A 19,434-nucleotide genomic window follows, 5' to 3' on the forward strand; every position below is an offset into this window, starting at 1 on the left:
GTACCGGTCCAAAGGGGCGGTCCGCCCCCTCCCCCTCACCGTTCGACCTCGACAACCGACGAGGACGAACGGGGGAGGGCGGCGATGCCCACGCGGCAAACCTCGATTACCGATATGCCGCCATTAGAACCCATTACGCCTCCGCGCCAACATGGGACCAGACCTCCGATCGATACTCGAAGCCCTGGGCATAGTCAGGAAGAGTTCTTCCGTACTCCTTACCAGACTTGGGTAGCATCGCAAGAACCCGCATCGCAAACCCAGTTGCGATCCACCGCTTCCAGCCCTATCCACTTGGGGGCCTCGGGAGACCATGCGATGCACAGACGATCCCGATCCCCGTCCCGCCACCGAGACGGGCACCGATCGAGACACTCATCCTGGCACTCCTCACGCCATTCGGAGGTGTCACCGCAGAAAAAACTGCAACGTAGGGGATACTCCTCATCAGAGGTGTCCCCCCCGAGGGGCCCGGAGTACGAGGAGACACTGACGCCCGATTCTCCTTGTCACTCCCCGATGTCCACGGACCTGGAGGCCTCCTCCTCCTCCAGCCCGTCCCACAGACCGACGCTGGCGGAACAATTGTCCTTCTCATCATTCCTCCGACAAATGGCGGAGGACCTGGATGTGACCCTTGACACGGGCTCCCGATACTCCAAAGAGTATCTGGACACCATGCATTTACCTAACCCTCCAACGGAGTCGCTTCGGCTCCCCTTGCATAAATTACTGGACCAGACCTTCATGCAGTGCTTCGAAACGCCGTATTCCATACCGGCGATCCCCAGCAAACTCGATGCTCGATACCGCATCGTGCACCATAAAGGGTTCGAGGGCCCTCAACTCTCCCACCAATCCCTACTGGTCGAGTCCTCCCTTAAACGCTCTCATCCCTCCCAGGTCTACGCCTCTGTACCGCCGGGCCGAGAGGGGAGAACGATGGACAAATTTGGTAGAAAATTCTACCAAAACTCCATGATGGCGTCACGGGTGCTAAACTACAACTTCTTTTTCTCTTCCTATCTGGAGTTCTTCTTGCCGGTACTCCGCAAGTTCACTCCGTTCATAGACAACCAAGCTCGATTCGAGTTCGAGGAAGTGGTAGCCTCCCTCTCCCAATTACGCCTCCAGCTGATGCAATCCTCCTTCGATGCATTCGAACTCTAGGCACGCGCCGCCGCAAGCGCGGTAGCTATGCGTCGCCTGGCGTGGCTCCGTACTATCGATATGGATCCCAACCTACAGGACAGACTCGCCAACGTACCGTGTGCTGGAGCTGACCTGTTCGATGAGTCTATCGAAACTGTTACCAAGAAGCTGTCGGATCATGAAAAATCCTTTCAATCCATCCTGCGGCCCAAACCCAAACCCCAACAGTCTCGACCTTCCAGGCCACCCCTGATTTACCAGCGGCGTTACATGCCCAGACAAACGCCTGCTGCGAGACAGCCTGCGAAGAGACAACCTCCCCAGAAGTCTCAGCAAAAACCTCAGCCACCGGCGGTACCTAAGGCTCCCCAGCCCTTTTGACGCCCCCCCCGGGAGCATAACCTCGGCCTCTCCCATAGGGGGCCGCCTCCATCTTTTTTACCATCGATGGGAGGCCATAACCACGGACCTATGGGTCCTCACCATCATAAGAGAAGGATACTCTCTTCAATTCCACCGGGTCCCCCTGGACCATCCTCCAAGAGAGTATCCTTCAAGCTCGACGCAGACCGCCCTGCTTCTTCAGGAAGTCCAAACCTTACTTCAGCTTCGGGCTGTCGAGCCGGTCCCGTCAGACCAATTGAACCGAGGGTTTTACTCCCGGTACTTCCTCGTCCCGAAGAAAACGGGCGACCTGCGACCCATTTTAGACCTTCGAGCCCTCAACAAGTCCCTGGTCAAAGAGAAGTTTCGCATGTTGACTTTGGCTTCTCTATACCCCCTCCTCGAGCAGAACGACTGGTTATGCTCCCTGGATCTCAAGGAGGCCTACACTCACATCCCCATTCACCCGGCCTCCCGAAAGTTCCTCAGATTTCGGGTGGGAAATCTGCACCTACAGTATCGAGTGCTACCATTCGGCCTATCTTCGTCCCCCAGAGTCTTCACAAAGTGCCTGGTGGTAGTGGCCGCGGCACTCCGGGACAGGGGTCTACAGGTATTCCCATACCTCGACGACTGGCTCATCAAGGCCCCGTCAGCCCCAGAGGTCACTTCGGCGGCCTTGGCTACAACCTACTTCCTCCAGAATTTGGGCTTCGAGATCAACTTCTCCAAGTCTCATCTACAACCCACCCAGTCCCTCCCCTTCATCGGAGCGGTCCTGGACACCACCCGACTCCGAGCATTCCTGCCTCGACAACGCATGGAGTCTCTTCTTCATCTCAGCCAATCGGTGTCTACTCGCCAAACCCTACCGGCGAGACAACTGATGGTGCTCCTGGGCCATATGGCCTCCACAGTACATGTGACACCCTTCGCCAGACTCCACCTCAGGATCCCCCAGTGGACCCTGGCATCACAGTGGAATCAATCGTCCGATCCACTATCCAAACGCATCTTAGTCACACCTGCTCTTCGGCAGTCTCTACTTTGGTGGATGACCTCTTCGAATCTATCCAGAGGTTTGCTGATGCACTCTCCCCCCCATCAGAAAGTTCTCACAACCGACTCGTCGAACTACGCATGGGGGGCCCACCTGGAGGGTCTCCGCACCCAAGGATTCTGGACCAGTGCGGAAAGACTACACCAAATCAATCTACTGGAACTCAGAGCCATCTTCAATGCGCTCCAAGCTTTCCAACACCTACTCCACGACATGGTAATCCTCATTCGCACAGACAATCAGGCCGCCATGTATTATATCAACAAGCAAGGAGGCACGGGCTCGGCCCTCCTTTGCCAGGAAGCTCTACGAGTCTGGGACTGGGCGGTGCGCCACAACACCCTACTCAGAGCAGTATACATCCAGGGGGAGAACAACGTCTTAGCAGACAAACTAAGCCGTCTGCTACAACCGCACGAATGGACTCTCCATTCCAGCCCCCTTCACCAAATTTTCACGCAATGGGGGACGCCCCAGATAGACCTCTTTGCGGCTCCCCACAACGCCAAACTGCCTCAGTTTTGCTCCAGGATCTACACTCCTCATCGCCTCGAGGCAGATGCTTTTCTACTGAACTGGGGGAAACTATTCCTATATGCGTTCCCACCATTCCCGCTGATCCAGAAGACTCTGGTCAAGCTGAAACTCGAACGGGCCACCATGATTCTAATAGCTCCTCGGTGGCCCAGACAACCTTGGTTCTCCCTCCTACTTCAACTCAGCAGCAGGGAACCAGTACCACTTCCAGTGTTTCCTTCACTGCTTACTCAACATCAAGGATCACTACTTCATCCCAACCTGCAGGCTCTCCACCTGACAGCTTGGTTCCTCTCAACGTAACCCCTCACCAATTCTCACAAGAAGTGAGGGAGGTCTTGGAAGCTTCCAGGAAGCCCGCCACTCGACAATGCTACTCCCAAAAATGGACTAGATTCTCCTCATGGTGTGTTTCTAAGTCAACGGAACCTCAGCGAGCTTCCTTATCCTCCGTGCTGGACTATCTCCTACACCTATCTCAATCTGGGCTCAAGTCCACTTCCATACGAGTCCACCTGAGCGCTATTGCGGCGTTCCACCAGCCCCTACAAGGGAAACCCCTCTCGGCCCATCCGGTGGTCGCCAGATTTATGAAAGGACTCTTCCATGTTAACCCTCCTCTCAAACCACCCCCAGTAGTTTGGGACCTCAATGTAGTCCTTTCCCACCTCATGAAGCCCCCGTTTGAACCACTCAACAGGGCCCCTCTGAAGTATCTCACCTGGAAAGTGCTTTTCCTTGTAGCCCTTACGTCCGCTCGCAGAGTCAGCGAACTCCAGGCGTTGATGGCGGACCCACCTTTCACAGTATTCCACCATGACAAGGTGGTCCTCCGCACTCACCCGAAATTCCTGCCTAAGGTGGTCTCCGAATTTCATCTCAACCAATCCATTGTACTTCCAGTATTCTTCCCTAAGCCTCATTCTCACCACGGAGAATCGGCCCTTCACACTCTAGACTGCAAACGTGCCTTGGCTTTCTACCTGGATCGCACCAAGCCACACAGAACCACTCCTCAACTTTTTGTCTCCTTCGACCCTAACAAGTTGGGAAGACCCGTATCAAAGCGCACCATCTCCAATTGGATGGCGGCTTGTATCTCTTCCTGCTATGCCCAGGCTGGATTATCACTTCCTTGTAAGGTCACAGCCCATAAGGTCAGAGCAATGGCAGCCTCAGTAGCATTCCTCAGATCAACACCAATCGAGGAAATTTGCAAGGCTGCCACCTGGTCCTCGGTTCACACATTCACCTCACATTATTGTCTGGATACCCTCTCCAGACGGGATGGACAGTTTGGCCAAACAGTATTGAAAAATTTATTCTCTTAAGTCGCCAACTCCCCCTCCATCCCACTGAGGTTAGCTTGGAGGTCACCCACTAGTGAGAATACCTGCCTGCTTGTCCTGGGATAAAGCAATGTTACTTACCGTAACAGTTGTTATCCAGGGACAGCAGGCAGCTATTCTCACGTCCCACCCACCTCCCCTGGGTTAGCTTCTCAGGCTAGCTACCTGAACTGAGGAGACACGCCCGGATCTCCGGGTAGGAAGGCACCGGCGCATGCGCGGTGCGGGCATCTAGAAACTTTAAGTTTCTACAAGCAACACGTGCTTGTGAGACGTCCGTACCGGGGCTCTGTCTGATGACATCACCCACTAGTGAGAATAGCTGCCTGCTGTCCCTGGATAACAACTGTTACGGTAAGTAACATTGCTTTCCGGCGGTTCGGCCGGGCCGGCCTCGTGGCTGCGGCCTAGCGCCTTCAACCTTGCAGCGTCGATTTTCCGGCCTATGTCCCGACCAATCACCGGTTTTAAAAAGTGCAGCAAGTGCCAGCGTGCGATTTCGTTGACGGACCCGCATCGACGCTGCCTTCAGTGTCTTGGTCCGGAACACGTTCCGAAATCGTGCCGGCCTTGTTCCACGCTCACTGCGCGCTCGTTTAAACGGCGCTGCTTGCTCTGGGAGTCGATGTTCAAGATGGAGACTGCCAAGGACATGTCTGCTTCTACGTCTGTTGAGGTTTCGCCAGTCCGTTCGAAACCTGCATCGACGACTCCTGCATCGAGCATCGTGAAGCCAGCATCGTTCGCACCGGCTTCAGCAACGAGTTCAGCATCGGCGCCTGCCTCCGTCTCCTCGGTTCAGGTACCGCCTTCCACTGTCCCTCCCGTGGTCATCAAAGTGCCTAAAGCTAGCAAGCAGAAGCACTTGGCCACGAAGGAACGCGAAGACCGTGCAGGAGGACCCCCTTTCGGTGCGGATCCCTCCATATCGGCTTCGCTTCGATCCCTGCTAGAAGCTCAGTTTGTCGAGCTTATGCAGACTATGGGACCCCGGCTTATCGCCACCATTCAGGATGACATTCCGGCCCCGGTTCCAGGGGGCGGTCCGACCCCTCCCCCTCCTCCTCGTCGTTCGATCTCCCTGCTCGACGAGGGGGATCGGCGGAGGGCGGCGGAATCCTCCAAGAGGGCTTCCCTTCCTGATATGCCGCCTTTGGAGCCCATCACACCTCCACGACAACAGGGTACTAGGTCGGCCCCTGATAATCGGAGTCCTGGGCATACTGCATCGCAGGAGGAGTTCTTCCGCACTCCATACCAGACTTGGGTGGCGCTGCGTGAGTCCGCATCTCTGCCACCTCTGCGATCCACTGCATCTAGTCCTATCCATTCCTTCGAGACTTCGAAGGATCGATCGCTGCATAGAAGATCTCGTTCCCCGTCCCGTCACCGGGAGGGGCATCGATCTCGGCACTCTTCTCGACACTCCTCACGTCATTCGGAGGTGTCTCCGCAAAAGAAGATGCAGCGTTTGGGATACTCCTCGTCGGATTTATCCCAGCCGGAGGGACCAGAGTATGAGGAACCATCTACCTTCTATTCTCCATGCCGCTCCCAGCTCTCCCTGGAACCGGAGGCTTCCACTTCTTCTAGTCCGTCTCGCCGGCCGGCCTTGGCGGACCAACTGTCTTTTTCCTCTTTTCTCCGACAGATGGCGGATGACTTGGATGTGACTCTGGACACTGGGTCTCGATATTCTAAAGAGTATCTGGACACCATGCATTTGCCTCATCCTCCGGCGGAGACACTTCGGCTTCCTCTGCATAAACTGCTGGACCAGACTTTCATGCGTTGTTTTGAGACACCGTATTCCATACCTGCAGTTCCCAGTAAGCTGGATGCTCGATACCGCATCGTTCACCACAAGGGGTTTGAGGGAGCTCAACTTTCTCATCAGTCCCTTCTAGTCGAGTCCTCTCTCAAGCGTTCTCATCCCTCCCAAGTCTACGCTTCCGTGCCTCCGGGCAGGGAGGGAAGAACGATGGATAAGTTTGGTAGACGTATCTATCAGAACTCGATGATGGCGACTCGAGTGCTCAATTACAACTTTTTCTTCTCTTTTTCATCCCTTTCATCGATGCTCAGGCTCGTTTCCAGTTTGAAGAGGTGGTGGCGTCCCTGTCCCAGTTACGACTGCAGCTGATGCAATCCTCCTACGATGCCTTCGAGCTCTCGGCACGTGCTGCGGCCTGTTCGGTCGCCATGCGTCGCCTGGCATGGCTTCGTACCATTGATATGGATCCGAACCTCCAAGACAGACTTGCAAATGTGCCTTGTGCGTGAGCGGATCTGTTCGATGAGTCTATTGAGACTGTTACTAAAAAGCTTTCGGACCATGAGAAGTCCTTTCAGTCTATTCTGCGTCCTAAGCCGAAGCCGAAGCAGTCTCGTCCCTCTAGACCGCCTCAAATCTACCAGCGGCGTTATCAACCGAGGCAGACTCCTCCTGCGAGACAGCCTGCGAAGAGACAGCCTCCCCAGAAGACTCAGCAGAAGCCTCAGATGCCGGCTGCACCCAAGGCTACTCAGCCTTTTTGACTCTCTTCCAGGGAGCATAACCGACGTTCTGTCTTCCCCTTTTTTTCCCATAGGGGGTCGTCTCCATCATTTTTGTCATCGATGGGAGTCGATCACCACAGACCTTTGGGTCCTTACCATCGTAAGAGAGGGATACTCTCTTCATTTCCAACGGGTCCCCCCGGACCACCCTCCAAGAGAGTATCCTTCCAACTTAACGCAGACCGCTCTTCTCCTCCAGGAGGCTCAGGCTTTGCTTCGGCTTCGGGCCGTCGAGCCGGTCCCGTTGGATCAGCAAAACCGAGGGTTTTACTCCCGGTACTTCCTGGTCCCGAAGAAGACGGGCGATCTGCGGCCCATTTTGGACCTTCGAGTCCTCAACAAGTTTTTGGTCAAGGAGCGGTTCCGTATGCTGACCCTTGTCTCTCTCTACCCCCTCCTCGAGCAGAACGATTGGTTATGCTCTCTGGACCTCAAGGAGGCCTACACTCACATCCCGATTCATCCGGCCTCCCGCAAGTTCCTCAGATTTCGGGTGGGACATCTACATCTGCAGTATCGAGTGCTTCCATTCGGCCTTTCCTCGTCGCCCAGAGTCTTCACGAAGTGTCTGGTGGTGGTGGCCGCTGCACTCCGGAACATGGGTCTCCAGGTGTTTCCATACCTCGACGACTGGCTCATCAAGGCACCGTCGGCTCCAGAGGTCATTTCGGCGACCTTGACTACAATTTGTTTCCTGCAGAACTTGGGCTTCGAGATCAACTTTCCCAAGTCACATCTTCAGCCCACCCAGTCTCTCCCCTTTATCGGGGCTGTCCTGGATACCATCCAACTTCGAGCATTCCTTCCTCCTCAACGCATGGATGCTCTTCTTCTACTCTGCCAGTCGGTGTCTTCTCGCCAATCCATCTCAGCGAGACACATGATGGTCCTCTTGGGTCACATGGCATCCACAGTTCATGTGACGCCTTTTGCCAGACTACATCTCAGAATTCCTCAATGGACCCTGGCATCTCAGTGGACTCAGGTGTCCAACCCGTTGTCCCGTCACATTGTAGTCACTCCTGCTCTACGGCAGTCTCTTCTCTGGTGGATGACCTCTTCGAATCTATCCAGAGGTTTGCTGTTTCACTCTCCTCCCCACCAGAAAGTTCTCACGACCGATTCATCGAACTATGCATGGGGAGCTCATCTGGATGGTCTTCGCACTCAGGGGTTCTGGACCAGTGCGGAACGACTCCATCAAATCAATCTTCTGGAGCTCAGAGCCATCTTCAATGCTCTCCAAGCTTTTCAACATCTGCTTCACGACATGGTGGTCCTTATTTGCACCGACAATCAGGTCACCATGTATTATGTCAACAAACAAGGGGGCACGGGCTCGGCCCCTCTTTGCCAGGAAGCTCTTCGAGTCTGGGATTGGGCGGTCCGCCACAACACCTTCATCAGAGCTGTCTACATTCAGGGGAAAGACAACGTCTTGGCAGACAGATTGAGTCGTCTTCTCCAGCCTCACGAATGGACGCTCCACTCCGACCCCCTTCACCAAGTCTTTGCACAGTGGGGGACGCCTCAGATAGACCTCTTTGCAGCCCCCCACAACTTCAAACTGCCTCAGTTTTGCTCCAGGATCTACACTCCTCATCGCCTCGAGGCAGACGCTTTTCTACTGGATTGGGGGAATCGCTTCCTATATGCGTTTCCTCCTTTTCCTCTCATTCAAAAGACTCTGGTCAAGTTGAGATCAGACCATGCCACCATGATTCTGATTGCTCCTCGGTGGCCCAGACAACCTTGGTTCTCCCTTCTACTTCAACTCAGCAGCAGGGAGCCAGTACTTCTTCCAGTGTTTCCTTCACTACTCACTCAACATCAAGGTTCACTACTTCATCCCAATCTGCAGTCCCTCCACCTGACAGCTTGGTTCCTTTCAACATAACTCCTCACCGGTTTTCTCAAGCAGTGAGGGAGGTCTTGGAGGCTTCCAGGAAGCCTGCTACTCGACAATGCTATTCCCAAAAATGGACTAGATTCTCTTCCTGGTGTTTTTCCAATGCCACGGAACCTCAGCGAGCTTCCCTTTCTTCTGTATTGGACTATCTTCTACACCTATCTCAGTCTGGTCTCAAATCTACCTCCATACGAGTCCACCTGAGTGCTATTGCGGCTTTCCATCAGCCTCTACAGGGGAAACCTTTGTCTGCTCATCCTGTGGTTTCCAGATTTATGAAAGGTCTTTTTCATGTCAACCCTCCTATCAAACCTCCTCCTGTGGTTTGGGATCTCAATGTTGTCCTGTCTCATCTCATGAAGCCTCCGTTTGAACCTCTCAACAAGGCTCCACTTAAGTATCTCACCTGGAAGGTGGTTTTTCTGGTGGCCCTCACGTCTGCTCGCCGGGTCAGTGAGCTTCAGGCCCTAGTGGCGGATCCACCGTTCACTGTATTCCATCATGACAAGGTGGTTCTTCGTACTCATCCAAAATTCCTGCCTAAAGTGGTCTCTGAATTTCACATCAACCAATCCATCGTGCTTCCAGTGTTCTTTCCAAAGCCTCATTCTCATCCTGGGGAAGCTGCTTTGCACACTCTGGACTGTAAACGTGCTTTAGCTTTCTACTTGGATCGCACAAAGCCTCACAGAACTGCTCCTCAACTTTTCATCTCCTTTGATCCAAACAAGTTGGGACGACCTGTATCGAAGCGCACCATCTCTAACTGGATGGCGGCTTGTATCTCTTCCTGCTATGCCCAGGCTGGATTATCCCTTCCCTGTAAGGTCACAGCCCATAAGGTCAGAGCAATGGCAGCCTCTGTAGCCTTCCTCAGATCGACACCGATTGAGGAGATATGTAAAGCTGCCACTTGGTCCTCGGTTCACACATTCACCTCTCATTATTGTCTGGATACTTTCTCCAGACGGGATGGACAGTTTGGCCAAACAGTGTTACAAAATTTGTTCTCTTAAGTTGCCAACTCTCCCACCATCCCATTGGGGTTAGCTTGGAGGTCACCCACTAGTGAGAATACCTGCCTGCTTGTCCTGGGATAAAGCAATGTTACTTACCGTAACAGTTGTTATCCAGGGACAGCAGGCAGCTATTCTCACGTCCCACCCACCTCCCCTGGGTTGGCTTCTCAGGCTAGCTATCTGAACTGAGGAGACACGCCCGGTACATCGGGCGGGAAGGCACTGGCGCATGCGCGGTGCGGGCATCTCGAAACTTCTGAGTTTCTTCAAGCAAGACATGCTTGCAAGATGTCCGTATCGGGGCTCTGTCGGATGACTTCACCCACTAGTGAGAATAGCTGCCTGCTGTCCCTGGATAACAACTGTTACGGTAAGTAACATTGCTTTTTGGCGTCCCGGTGTCCTCGGGCGCGAGATTTCTTCCAAGTCTTGGGGTCGATGGCGGCGTCCCTGGACGTGGTGAGGTGGGCGCGGGCCCACATGCATCCTCTCCAGTATGCTCTGCTCCGGAGGTGGTCTCCCCAGAGGCACGGGTTGGATGTTCCTGTTCCCCTGCGAGGCATGGCGCACTGCAGTCTGCGTTGGTGGCTCCGGACCCCTCACCTGGTTCAGGGGGTGGGTCTGGATCTTCCGCAGTGGACGGTGCTCCTTACGGATGCGAGTCTCCTCGGTTGGGGGGCTCAGTGTTTGGGTCACTCAGCTCAGGGCACCTGGTCCACGGAGGAGGCCTCCTGGTCGATCAACGTGTTGGAGACCAGAGCGGTCCGTCTGGCGCTGTTAGCTTTCCACTCCCTTTTGTTGGGCAAGTCGGTCAGAGTCCTGTCGGACAATGCCACGGCGGTAGCTTATGTCAATCGTCAGGGGGGCACCAAGAGCACTCAGGTGGCGCAGGAGGCGGCTCGGATCATGGTTTGGGCGGAGTCCCATCTTCTGGACCTCTCGGCCTCTCTCATAGCCGGGGTAGAAAATGTTCAGGCGGACTTCCTCAGTCGTCACTTCCTGGATCCAGGAGAGTGGTGTGTCGGTGCCGTGGCGTTTCAGTTGATAGTGCAAGGTTGGGGGCAGCCCCTGATGGACCTAATGGCCACGAGTGGCAACGCCAAAGTGCCCCGCTTCTTCAGTCGTCGCAGGGACGGTCTGGCCGAGGGTCTGGATGCTCTGGTCCAACCGTGGCCAACAGAGGGGCTGTTGTATGTGTTCCCTCCTTGGCCATTAGTGGGCAGAGTACTTCTTCGCATTGTTCACCATCCGGGTCTGGTGGTTCTGGTGGCTCCGGATTGGCCTCGACGTCCGTGGTATGCGGATCTGGTGAGGCATCTGGTGGCGGATCCTCTTCCTCTCCCTCTCTTGGACGATCTTCTGACGCAGGGTCCCATTCCCATGTTCGACCCGTCTCCCTTCTGTCTTACGGCTTGGCTCTTGAAAGGGGTCACCTTAGTAAGAAGGGATATTCAGATAAGGTGATCTCTACACTCTTGGGGTCCCGGAGGCTTTCTACCTCTCGGGCTTATGTGCGGGTTTGGCGTCTCTTTGAGGGATGGTGCCAGGAGCGAGGAGTGGTCTCTTTTCGCGCTTCCCTGCCTAACATTCTATAGTTCTTGCAGGATGGCCTGGATAGAGGCCTGGCTTTTTCTTCTCTCCGGGATCAACTTGCGGCCCTGTCGGCTTTTCGAGGGTTGGTGACAGGTCAGTGTTTGTCGGCCATTCCTGATGTGATTCGCTTTTTGCGGGCGGCCAAGTTGCGCAGGCCTCCCCTACGGCCCTCGGTTCCCTCTTGGGATCTCATAGTAACATAGTAACATAGTAGATGACGGCAGATAAAGACCCGAATGGTCCATCCAGTCTGCCCAACCTGATTCAATTTAAATTTTTTTTTTTTTTTTTTTCTTCTTAGCTATTTCTGGGCGAGAATCCAAAGCTTTACCCGGTACTGTGCTTGGGTTCCAACTGCCGAAATCTCAATCTGGTTCTCTCTGTATTGGTGCGCCCGCCTTTCGAGCCGTTGGATGGCTGTTCTTTGAAGGACCTTACTCTGAAGGCGGTCTTTTTGGTGGCCATTACTTCCGCTAGGCGAGCTTCTGAGCTTCAGGCTTTCTCTTGGGCTCCCTTCTTGGAATTTTCGAGGGAGCAGGTTGTCTTGCGGCCTGTTCCTTCCTTTCTGCCGAAAGTAGTTTCTCCTTTTCATGTCAATCAATCGGTGGTCCTCCCGGTCTTGGGTAGTCGGGAGGGCTCTTCTGAGCAACGGCAGCTGTGCAAGTTGGATGTCGGTCGGGTCCTCCGCTCTTATGTGCAGCGGACCCGGGAATTCCGGAAATCCGATCATCTCTTTGTCCTTCTGGCGGGTCCTCGTCGGGGGGCTGGCGCTTCTAAGGCTACTATTGCGCGCTGGATCAAGGAGACGATTGCTTCCGCTTATCTTCTGAGACAGAAGCCTGTTCCGGAGTTTCTCAAGGCTCATTCCACTCGGGGTCAGGCAGCTTCTTGGGCTGAGTCGTCGCTCGTGCCTCCAGTGGATATTTGTAAGGCTGCAGTTTGGTCCTCCTTGCTTTCCTTTGTTAGACATTATCGGGTAGATGTTCAGGCGCGTTGGGACGCGGTGTTCGGTGAGCGTGTTCTGGTATCGGCCCTTTGGGGGTCCCGCCCGTGAGAGGGACTTCTTTGGTACGTCCCATTTGTAAAGATTAACCTCTACTGGTCTGGAGAGTGCTAAAGAAGGAGAAATTAGGTTCTTACCTGCTAATTTACTTTCTTTTAGCTTCTCCAGACCAGTAGAGGTCCCCACCCTGTCTGTTGTTGTTGTTGGGGCTGTTTCGCGGGCAGTTTTTGTTTTTTGCTGCGGGTTCTAGTATTTTTCTAGGGCTGGGGAGAATTGAAGAACAGCGGCTGTGGCTCGGCTGGCTTAGCTGGCGAGCTGTGGGGACATTTTCCTTCGGGTATTTCTCCTCTGCATTTTCCAACAGCACTTGGGTATGTTAGTTGTTACTCCTGTTCGGAGTATTGTTTTCTTTCTGTTTTCCAGTTCTTGGTTCTGCTTGGCTATTCGGCAGACTGAGGTAAATAGAGAAGGGAGTATATGATATACTGTCCCACAGTTTTGTTTTCAGTCTCCACCTGCTGGTCATGATTGGATATATACCCATTTGTAAAGATTAACCTCTACTGGTCTGGAGAAGCTAAAAGAAAGTAAATTAGCAGGTAAGAACCTAATTTCTCCTTTTTAAGGCTCCGATGGGGGGTGGGGGTGGGTGGGGGGGAACCCCCCCACACTTTACTTAATACAGATCGCGCCGCGTTGTGGGGGGACTTGGGGGGTTGTAACCCCCCACATTTTACTGAAAACTTCACTTTTTCCCTGTTTTTAGGGAAAAAGTTAAGCTTACAGTAAAATGTGGGGTGGTTACAACCCCCCAAGCCCCCCACAACGCCGGCGCGATTTGTATTAAGTAAACTGGGGGTGCTCCCCAACAAAACCCCCCGTCGGAGCCCCTAAAAACAGTAATTTTCTTTGGCGCGCGCCTCCATCTTGCGCTTAGTTGTCGGCGTGCGCCTTTGTCTTCCGCGTTGTTGTCTATGAACCGAGAAAACTGAAAAGACATAAATAAAAATGAATGTATTAGATTAATTCCTTGTACATTTGCTTTGTGCTTGTTTGGAATTTTTACAGATATGAAATTAGATTATGCTTTGTAATTTATTTTACACATTCCTTTTGGCAAAATGGGACTAATTTTTCTTCTCAAAAAAATCTTGTATACAGGAATGAGAAAGAAAATCAAATCCAACTCCTATAACTTTCTCACTTATATTCAAGCAATGATTTACTTATGCCACAATTTCATTGAAAGTTTCATGCACATCACATCTGAATGAGGGGAGAGCCTCAGAACCCCGTGCGTAATAATGTCAATTACTGCACTAGAAAGGGAAAAGATCTTCACCTGCTCTTGACCCCCTTCCTACCTACAGCAGACACAGTAAATGTTTCAAAATGGTGTCAGAAAAGTCAAAACTACTTAGCTTGTAGGTAGAATGTTCAATGGTATTGAAAATGTGTTTAGTCTCTGCCAGTCCTAGCCGACGGAAGTTAGGCTAGCTGCCGTTTCGCTAGACAAGCTGCGTCAGGGCTCCGGACAGCATAGCAGCGTACTGATTCACACGCTTGCTCAGATTAATTTTTCTTCTCCCATTCTGTCCTGGTGACATTTCCTTATTGTTGGAGGCTCTTCAGATTCCCTCTTTAACTGGGATTCTGGTTTCTCACTCTTAGCTCTGGCTTGGTTTCTTTCAGGTGGAGATCCCAGAACTTGACTACTTGCTGCTGGAGTTGCTGACACTGAGTACCAGCTCTCGCTGTCCTTTTGCGTACACATCTGCCTCAAAATGCTTTGCAGGACTAGTAAACAAGTGCCCAGCAGGTAAGAACTGCAGACTCTGCCATAGGAATTCTAAAAGGACACGACCTTCAGTTGGTGCTTAGTACTGTGTTAAATCACCTGCTGACTCTGATAGTACTGAATTTCACTTTAGTAGATTAAATGACTGACACGTAGAGGTACTACAGTCTTTCCCCTTTTTGAGGGATAAATAATTGTTTTACATGGTACCCGTTTGGGGCTGTACATATCTATTTGCATATATGCAAACAGTCGTGTGTGTGTAGGGCTTCACATCCAGTGGAGGAGTTATGAAGACCAGCAGATGGTGAGAGGCCAGGCCCCACATCCAAATAAGGAGTTGGGCCTTCGAAGAAAGGAACAGTGAAGGATCTGAAAGAGAAACCGGATGGCAGAAGACGAGTATGGGAGGTGAGAAGACCAGCTGCTCTCTCCCCTCCAGAACGATGAACTGAGCTGGTGGGAAATGTGACTAAGAGCCCCAGAAGGTGGGGAAACTAGTTCCACCTCTAGCATAGGAAGAGCTAAGTGAGAGTCTCTGCCCTCCCCCCTTAGGAGAAGCTGAACCAATGTGGTAACAGCAGAAACTGTGACAGGTAGGAAAAGTAGATCACCCTCAAAAGGAGGAGCAGAACTGCGTGGTCTTTTTACAATCTACCACCCTCATTCAGTTTAATTTCTCCCACTCATATAGCCAGACACATACTAGATGCCATTATAATAATAATAATAAATGTATTCTTTTATACCGCCATTATCCAAGAGTTCTAGGCGGTTTACACCATAAGAAACTGAATAATCAGCGAAGTACATACATATCATAGGATAAAACCAGAATTAAAGGTTAAAAAAGGGAGCACCATTAATACTGGCTTCATTAGTAAAGCTAAGTATTACTTAGTTTAATATAAACAGGTAGAAATTAAAAAAAAACTTAAGAAAAAATAAACAAAAACAAGCTATTCTTTAGCACTCTCCAGACCAGTAGAGGTTAATCTTTACGAATGGGTATATATCCAATCATGACCAGCAGGTGGAGACTGAAAACAAAACTGTGGGACAGTATATAATATACTCCCTTCTCTATTTACATCAGTCTTCTTTCAGTCTCCAGCAGGTGTTGAGTGATCTGTACCCATCTCCCTTGGTAGGGCTGTTGGAATTTGTTTAGGGGGTTTCTAGTCTCTGTTTTTGGCCGGACAGAGCTTGGGCGGACCCTGTTTGGGGGTCCGTCCAACCTCGGGGGTGTCAAACCCGGCGGGTCTCGAGCGGGGTCCCTCCCCCCACTTCCTCCACCTCCCCACATTTTTTTAGAGGAGCCTCAGCAGTAAGCCTTGCCCCCTAAATCAAGCAAGGCATATTGCTTCGAGAGCCTGTGGAGTCTGTTCTGTAAAAAAAAAAAAAATAAAAAATCCTGAGGTAGTGCTGGTCTGGAGGGTTGTTTCCCTTTAAGAAAACTGTATTTTACTGTATTTTTTCATCTAACCGGCACTTTTTTCTAGCTAGGTCGCGTATGGAGCAATTGTGCCCTTCTCCGGGGGAGGGGGACACAATTAGGTCCAGCCGTGAGGCACTCGCGGCCGGCCTGAACTCGGCGGTTTGGGTCGGTGAGGTGGTGGAGCTCCGTCGGCAGCGGCTGCAGGCGCCCAGAGCTCCCCGCCGATGGTGCCTCGCGAGTCGGCTGGGAGCAGTGGGGAAGCCCGGTCTTCCCCAACCGCCCACGGAGGGATTCGCCGAAGGATTCCCTCTCAGCTGATTTTTTGACAGCTGATGCCGACTTGCCTGTTTTAGCGGCTGGGACTGTTCAGCCTTCTCAGCCGCTACAGGCCATGGAGGGAGCATTTTTGGCGGGAACTTCGCCATTTTCTCTGTTTGGCCCCTCCATTTTGTCTGCAACCTCAGGTGACCTTCCCCCTGTATTGCAAACACAGGGGCAGGTTTCAGCAGGGACACCTGCTGGGGCAGGGAGTCCCTGGGGACCCCCAGGGGTTTTTTGTCCCCAATTTAATTTCTTTTTTTGTGCAGACAATTGGGGGTCCCACGTGCACCTGGGGGGTTTCGGGGGTGGTTTTCCCTCCGCGCCCCCTATGGCTTGCCTCCCTCTTTTCGTTTGGTGTCCCCTCTTCCTCCTCCCTCATCCAAGCGCCCGCGGGGGGGCTTGGATTGCGAATTGGTGGTCGGAGGAGCGTGTTGGCATGGTTGAGGACCTGGCTGCTTTGGTGGGCTTCCAGGATCCTCTAGAGGGGACGCCCGCTGGCAGCGGGGCGGCGGTTTTCCCGTCTTCCAGAGCAGATGCGTTTGTGGTGCGCTTTTTATTCAGAGGGATGAGCTTTTAGACCTGATGTAGCAGGTCTCCTTGGTGCTGCATTTTCGAAGTTGCGCCACCGGAGACCCCGCGTATGGGGGCCCCTCTGCTTCAGGGGGTCTGTCCTGTTTTCTGCTCTTTTCCTGTGCATCAGAATTTTCGGGATTTTGTGTTGGCGCAGTGGCCTACGGGCGCCGTTTCGTTTGGTGTGCGCCTTGGCTCATGGGTATCCCATCCCGGAGGGGGATAGGGCTACCTTAATTACGCCAATGGGGGACGCGGTGGTCTCGGCACTTCCTAAGCGGCATACCGTGCCTGTTATGGACGGATCTGCTCTTAGGGTCTCTGAGGAGCGTACGTTAGAGACACTTCTTAAGTATAATTTTGATGTCTCTGCCTTGGGGGTCCCGGCAGCTATTTGTGTGGGGCTGGTGGCTCGCACCGTGTTTCGGTGGTCTGAGCATGTCCTGGATTGTGAGTCTGATGACTGGTCCTTAGTGGATCTGGAGGTGGTGAAGTTTGATATGACTGCCTCGTTCCTCTCGGTTGTTCTTTGTGACTTGGTGCTGCTAAGTCTGGGTCTTTTGGTGGCCGCACGCTGTACCTTGTGGCTTCGCGCTTGGTCGGCGGTTGCCGCGTCCAAAACTGAACTTCCCAAAATTTCCCTTTCGGGGGTTGTTTTTTGTTTAGAGAGGACTTAGATCCGGTGCTTCAGACTCTGACGGACCCGGAGGTGCCCCGTCTGCCTGAGGACCGTGCCTGCCCGGCTTCTCGGGTTGGCATTGCCCGGGGGCGTCTGCGGGAATTTCGCAAGTTTCGCCTGGGGCATGGGACTGCTTCTTTCCAGGCTTCCGGTTTTTCCCCGGGGTCGGTTGGCTTAGCGCATGCAGTCTTTTTCAGGGGGCCCGTCGGGGGGCTGGGAGTTTCCCCCCCGGTTCCTCTGCTGCCCGTCCTGCGCGATGTCTCTTTGCCGGCACCCCCTTTGGTTCCCGGGGGTGCCCGGCTTCGCAACTTGTTTCCAAAGTGGGCCAAGATCACGTCCGATCAGTGGGTCCTGGTGGTGGTGCGGGACGGTTATGTACTTGAATTTTATCCGCTCTCTGCCGGATCATATCTAGCCTTTCCATGTCAGGTGGCATGGGAGACGCTAGCCTTTCGCCAGACCCTTCAGCGCTTGCTAGATCTCTAAGCAGTTGTCCAGTGTCCCCTCAGGAGTGCGGTATCGGCTGGTACGCCATTTCCTTTATGGGGCCCTAAAGGGAAGGGGACCTTTCGGCCCATCCTTGGTTTAAACTGAGGTCAACAGGACTCTCAGAATTCCCTTTTATTCGCATGGACACACTGCAGTCTGTCCTTTTGGCGGTTCAGCCGGGGGAGTTCCTGACTTCTCTCGCTCTGGCGGAGGCCTACTTGCCTGTTTCCATTCGGGCCGCTCCTCAGCTCTTTCTTTGCTTGGCGATATTGGGTCTGCACTATCAGTTCTGGGTGCTTCCCTTGGGCCTGGCCACGACTCCCCGGACGTTCGCCAAGTTGATGGTGGTCGTCACGGTGGCATTGCAGTCAGAGGGCATTCTGGTGCACCCCTTCTGGGATGACTGGTTGTTTCGGGCGAAGTCGTTGCAGGAGAGCGCCCGAGTTACGGCTCGGGTGGTTGAGTTTCTCCGGTCGCTGGGCTGGGTGGTCAACCTTTCCAAGAGTCGGTTGGTCCCCGCTCAGTATCTGGAGTACCTTGGAGTTCTGTTCGACACCTCCTTGGGGAAGGTCTTCCTTCCAGAGGCCCGGGTAAGCAAATTGCAATCTCAGATTCGCCTTCTTTTGGCGTTCCGGTGTCCTCGGGCGCAGGATTTCCTCCAAGTCTTGGGGTCGATGGCAGCGTTCCTGGATGTTGTGTGGTGGGCCCACATGTCTCTTCAGTATGCTCGGCTCCTTAGATGGTCACCCCAGTGGCTCAGTTTGGAGGTCCCTGTCCCTCTGTGAGGCTTGACGCGCTGCAGTCTTCTTTGGTGGCTCCAGACCGCTCATCTGGTCCAGAGGATGAGTCTGGACCTTTCGCAGTGGACGGTGCTTCTCTCGGATGCCAATCTCCTCGGTTGGGGGGGCTCAGTGTCTAGGGGCACCTGGTCCATGGAGGAAGCATCCTGGTCAATCAACATGTTGGAGACCAGAGCCGTCCCTCTGGCGCTATTAGCCGTCCGCTCTAGAGAGTTGCGCGGGGACAGAAATCCCACCCGTCCCCACCCGTCCCCGCCAAAGTCCCACCCGTCCCCACCCGTCCCCGTGAGGACTCCCACCCGTCCCCACCCGTCCCCGCGAGGAATCCCTCCGTCCCCACCCGTCCCCGTGAGGAATCCCCTCCGTCCCCACCCGTCCCCGCGAGGAATCCCCTACGTCCCCGCCTGTCCCTATAAACTACAGAAATAGTTATTTCATTTAATTATGCTACTGAATTAAAGGCTCTGGTAGAAACCCATTTAAAAATAAGCAAAAAGACTTTATTAATTTGGAAATATTAATTGGGAAGAATACATATTTTGTAAACGGGTTTCTACCAGAACCTCTAATGTTTATAAATTTTTATCAACACAACTAATATACTACTTTATCCTTAAGCAAAAAAAAAAAAATAATAATTTTTTTCCTACCTTTATTGCCTGGTTTCTGCTTTCTTCATGTTCTCATTCAATTCCTTCCATCCACTGCCTCTCTTCTCTCTGTGTCTTCCATTTGCTCTGTTACTGTGCCTCTCCCTTTCTCCCCCCTCCCAAA

At 53.1% G+C, this 19,434-nt stretch overlaps 1 protein-coding gene across 3 annotated transcripts in view; it reads left to right on the forward strand.

Moving 5' to 3' along the window:
- Positions 1–19,434, forward strand: part of MMS19 (MMS19 homolog, cytosolic iron-sulfur assembly component) — a 210,848-nt gene that overhangs the window by 130,179 nt on the left and 61,235 nt on the right. For all 3 annotated transcript variants that reach the window (XM_033940777.1, XM_033940775.1, XM_033940776.1), the window contains exon 23: positions 14,258–14,384. In XM_033940777.1, coding sequence (XP_033796668.1) covers positions 14,258–14,384 — 127 coding nt within the window. The remainder of the gene's footprint in view (positions 1–14,257; positions 14,385–19,434) is intronic.

Source organism: Geotrypetes seraphini, chromosome 4 (assembly GCF_902459505.1).
Source record: "Geotrypetes seraphini chromosome 4, aGeoSer1.1, whole genome shotgun sequence".
Lineage (NCBI taxonomy): Eukaryota > Metazoa > Chordata > Amphibia > Gymnophiona > Dermophiidae > Geotrypetes > Geotrypetes seraphini.